Source organism: Morone saxatilis, unplaced genomic scaffold, assembly GCF_004916995.1.
Source record: "Morone saxatilis isolate NCDOM2014 unplaced genomic scaffold, NCSU_SB_2.0 Contig10, whole genome shotgun sequence".
NCBI classification, from domain to species: Eukaryota; Metazoa; Chordata; class Actinopteri; family Moronidae; genus Morone; species Morone saxatilis.
The window spans coordinates 13,614,741-13,620,023 of NW_023339652.1; the positions used below are offsets into that span (position 1 = coordinate 13,614,741).

The 5,283-nt window shown below is 37.2% G+C and overlaps 1 protein-coding gene across 1 annotated transcript in view; it reads right to left on the bottom strand.

Annotated features, from left to right (window-relative positions):
* Positions 1-570: 570 nt before the first annotated feature.
* The window catches only part of LOC118342110 (ATP-binding cassette sub-family D member 2-like), a gene marked incomplete at its 3' end in the record, with an annotated part of 13,877 nt that continues 9,164 nt past the window's right edge, over positions 571-5,283 (bottom strand). The window contains 3 exon segments of the mRNA XM_035680552.1: positions 571-655; positions 1,731-1,876; positions 3,460-3,605. Of these exon segments, the coding sequence (XP_035536445.1) occupies positions 571-655; positions 1,731-1,876; positions 3,460-3,605 (377 nt within the window).

Below are 5,283 nucleotides of genomic sequence, written 5' to 3' on the forward strand. Positions count from 1 at the left end.
GCACTGTGAGGATGGACTTTTATATATATATATATATATATATATATATATAAAAAATATATTTACTAGCATGTTAACATTCTTACAGTGATAATGCTTACATGTTGATTTGATGTTGAATGTTTACTGGGGATAGGAACTGATAAGATTTTATTGATATGAATACCAATATCGATTCTGCTTATCAGTCTGATTCTTTTTGATTCCTTTATTGATCCCTTATCCGATTTTTCTGCGTCAACACAGCTGTTTTATTACTGTTTATTGTGAAATGCAGCCACACTTTTGACTGTGTCTTCCTCTCTGCCATGACTACTTGTTGTTGCAAGTTTCCAGCACAAAGCATGTCTGTATAAAATTGAATGGCAATCCATCAAATAGCTGTAGAAATGTTTCAGTTTGGACCAAAGTGGTGGACCGACAAAGAGACACTGGCATCCCTAGAGCCACTAGCATAGCTAACACAGGCTTCAAGAAGTAAAGTGTGCAGTTTACACTGCAGGTGTGGTGATGTTGAGTGTAAACTGGCCTCAGTGTAATGCCAGACAACAATGTTCTGCTTCTCCTTACTTTTGGTAGAACATGCGAGCCATGCCCATCCTCTGCTTCTCGCCTCCTGACAGCACGTCCTTCCAGTCCAGCTCAGCGTCCCAGCCTGGACGCAAAAGAAGACATCGCGTAAGCTTGGAAACACTCTTTACAAAGAGGTTATTTAAAGATAGTGATATTTTGGGGATTATATACATTTTCCCAGTTTTAGCCACATCAGGGTGGAGATGTCTGGGACACAGAAATGTTTCAGTGAAATCCAGTCAAAGGAAGTGCATAGTAATATTTTATGGAAGAGGAAACTCTGGAATATAACAGTGAGTTAATAGAGCAATGTAATGAATAATTAAAATGTAAACAGAGATGTTCTACAGACTGTTACAGCCATTACAAAGGACTGACAGACTGATGTTTGTTAAAAGGCTTAAGCGGTATAGCTACAGTGTGTAACAAACAGCATGTGTGATATTTACTTAACAGGACATCCTTTACTGATATAATGCATGTGTTCCTCCATAAGTGAGCTCATTTGGTTGTGCGATCAAGACCTTTCTCAACATTTTTACAGTGCAGCCATTCATAAGTTAAACCCTCTTGGAGCTCTAAGCTCTCTACAGTAGTTGGCTCACAACAATAGGTCTGTTTGTCTGGCAATGAGAGGAGAGTGGCTGCCAATTAGCCACAGATTTAAGTTTAGGCAATAAAAGTAATACCCGAGTGCATAAGATCAAGCTTCTGGTGCTGGTACACATACTATACATAACTTAGTCTGTTTTATCTCAAAACACAGGCAAAACTGCGCCGCAGTTATAATTTGCAGGACAAATTTTGCCGATGTTTAAATGGTTTGAAAGTCACATGTTAAAATTCTTTACATTAACATACATTAATTATGACTTAATTCTTCAATTATTCTCATATTTGCCATAGTGACAAGTTTCTTCTAGCTATTTTGTCTAGCTGTTGGTTATTTTTTCTGCTGGTTATTTTGTCTTTTTTGTTCAGGTGTCTAGTTATTTTTGTCAACCTAATGGTTATTTGGTAGATGTTGTTCAGACGATGGAAGGTTTAAGTTGTCACAAAGTGTTGCCTGAGATTTTTTGTGTTTTTGTAAGTTCTTCAATCTCCTACTTTCCCTTGAAACACACAGCTCCACATCTTTGTCTTTATTACTGTCCTACCTCCCTCTCTGGTTACAATGTGGTTGAGGTTGACTATGTCCAAGATGGCATCCAGGTCTTTGTCACTGAGGCCTTTGGCAGCCATGTCCTCCGCTGAGTCTGGGTAGATCACTTGGTCCCGCAGTGAACCCATGGACATGTATGGCCTGGAGAAAGACACAAACACCTTATCCACTGAGTATTCCTTTGTTAACACCTCATTTAAGTGCTTCAGACACTAAATAAAAGAACATGTTGGCATAGAGGGTGTGTGTGTACAAAGAGGCACATCTTTTACACACTTAAAGAACAAATACGAAAAGAGAAGACACCCATTGTGCTTCTGCTGTTTCTATTGTACTAGTGTGTTGGATTCTGTTACAGCTGGCAGGCAGCTGTCTCATCCTATATATAAAATATTCACCGCTCTGCGGGAGGAAGTCGGCTGAGTCTGCTGCTGTAAGTAGCTGGGTTTAGATTACACTTGATGGTGTGTCTTTGACTGGTTTCAGTTCAGTTTAATGGCTACAGTTCTGCTGCTACCTTGTGAGAGGAACAATTGATCATCTTACTTGTTAAGAGTTGTGACCACTGACACCACATTCATCCATGTGTCATCAATAGATGTTAAACATAATCTCTTTACCATGCACTACTGAGACTAGCATTTATGTCTACAATTATTTTCACCACTTAATAATCTGTTTATTGTCTTAATTAACATAGTGCTGGTTGATATCTGGATTTTTCATATAGGAACATATTGCTGAAACAACCGCTGTAATTTATTTGTGTCTTGTGCAATAGAACATTTGAGAAATTTCTCTTTAAATACTTAAATATTTTGAGTATTTCATGTCAATTTATAGTGTTTCTACAACTATTTAAAAGTAATTTGTTTTGAAAAGGAAGCACTGTTTTTTTAAAAAAGAAAATACATTTTTGGGGGCTTTTTGCTTTTGTTGATAGGTCAGCTGAAGATAGACAGGAAAGGGGAAGACAAAGAGACAGGTCAGATTCGAACCCATGGTGAGCCACCAGGTTGCCCCGGAAAGAAAGCACTGTTAAAGTCATACCTTTTTTATTTTTTAAGTTCTGTTTTTACTATGTTGCAGTTTGCAAAATAAAAACATTTTACATTCTGCAACTGCTTCATGCATTCTGATTCCTTCATATATTGCATCATTTTTTGGGCCAAGAAAACCCCATAGTAATCAAAGCCTTCACTATATATACATGACGACATTAACATGTTTTTATATTCTATGTACTCCTTACAGTAGAGTAAGCCACTATAAACCTATATAAAAGAGACTTCTTTGTCTTTTTATCATCAGTTTCCGGGCCCATAAAATATCGGGTGCTTTTTATTCCTAAAATATTACTGACGCTTTGGATGGATTTGGCTGTTATCACAGATCACTGGAGCAAAAGATGCAGTGTGAGGACACATGTCTGATTTGATATCCATGCTCAGTCACACTGACGGTACTCAACTTACTCTCAAATGATACAGAGAGAAGTATAATAATAAAAAAGATTGTAATTCAAAGTATTTCAAGCCTTGTCTGAGTGGTAAATATTTCACTGTGGCCTGAGCTCTGGTTTCTCTTTCTCAGCCCCACACAGAGGTACTGTTACAATGGATTAGATTACTGGTAGGGTTCAACAATCAAACCCTACAGTTGCTTCAATACAACTCACTGCTGTGACACGTGGGACTAAGTAATGTGTGAAAGTGTGTTTATACCTCTGAGGGATGTAGAACATATGTTGAGGAGAGGGTTTGTGTAGCCGCCCGCCGTAAACAGGCCACAAGCCGCTGAGGATCCTGAACAGAGAGCTTTTCCCACAGCCGTTAGGGCCTGTGATCAATAGGTGCATGCTCTCTTCCACCTGAAATGGAAAGAGAATGTATTAATCCCCTTTAAGCTGAGTCAGTCCTCAATATAATTACTAAACATCATTAAGATATAAAGCATGGAGAGAGAGGAAGCATCATGGGTGTGTAGCTTTTGATAAACAGCATATGACGTATATGATGTATGTAAAAGTACCCACAGGAAGAGTGAGAGATCCTCATCTGAAATCCTCGCTTTTTAATAGAATACACAATTGTTATGTTCTGAGAGCAGCTTTTAAAAATGAACCACAATGAATGAAAATCTGGACCAACAGTCGTCATGAAAACTGTCCAATAAATTATTCAACACCCTGACTTTTTGGAATATTACGTTACACATTACCGTACCAAAATAAATCAAAGTGAAAGCTACAGTCTAATAAGATAAAGATTTTTAACAGTGAAATATGTGAAACAACTCCTCTGCATAAATACAACACTGTACAGTGGGCCTCTTGGTACTTGATAAGTAAAAGGAACTCATTGAGAAGTAAAAGTAGTTCAAATATCATGTGTAAGGCTAGGAAAGCATCTCAACAGTGTTTATGCGCTGTTTAGACAAAGCTAAAACAAGCACATAAGTGACCAACTGATCAGTCTTCATGTATGATATTTGTATTCAGTCTTCAACTTGTGGGCTTGTGTAAGTACACTGTCAACAGATTTTCCTGTTATCTACCAGCTCAATGTCAGCAGGGTGTATTGACCTCAGACCAGCGTTCGCAACCACAGCTTCATGCAGTCTTGAACTAGGTCTGTTAGCACGAGCTGCAAGCGCTGTTTTAAAGCAATGCTTCCACATGAGACTCTTATTTTGAATAAAAAAAAACAGGGAGGGAGGGAGGTTTAGATCTTCCACTGAAGCTTCAAAAAGCTGGTAAAACAGATATCGTGGCTTGAATAATCCAGGCTAACATGATGTTAGCCAGGTAATGTTATCCTTTTAATTGCCTACCAGCTAACTTGTGATAATTACAACAACTGATTTTGATGATTTCTCAATAATTAACCTGTTTTCATCTAATGGCATTATTATATTGACATTTTTCTACTAGTGCCTTCGCAAAAGCATCATTCACTTTTAAAATTCTTAGTTGGAAAATTTACTTTTTTCTTCAGTATCCTGAGGATGTCTGTCCCAGACTTAACAACCATTGTCCCAAAGAGATTTTTTTAATTCTACATAAGAATAATTTAATAACTTTGTTTCAGTAACTTGCATCACTCTCTGTTCTGCCATTGAACTTCTGCTACTTATTCCCTGCACCTTTATCTGGATAAAAACCATTAAAACCCTTGGTGTTTGGCCAAAGTCAGTTTTCATTATTATATAATATATATTATAAGTCACCTGCTGAGTTTCTTGTTTGTTTCTAACTGCTTGATCAATAAATGCATTACTGCAATCTGCAGAGCAAGTGCAAACCTGTTTCTAAATAGTTCACGGAGATGGCCTTTAAATATTATTATTTACCAAAATAATCATAAACTCCCTACAAGGACATCCTATATTTGTAAAGTAAATAAAGTTAATTTACAAAGGGAGGGAGAAACCAAAAAAATAAATATATATATACACATACACATATATACATTTTAGACTATAGGAACACCCTAATCCAGAGATCCAGAGAGAAAGAGTGAGAAAGAAGGTCAAATGAACTATATACA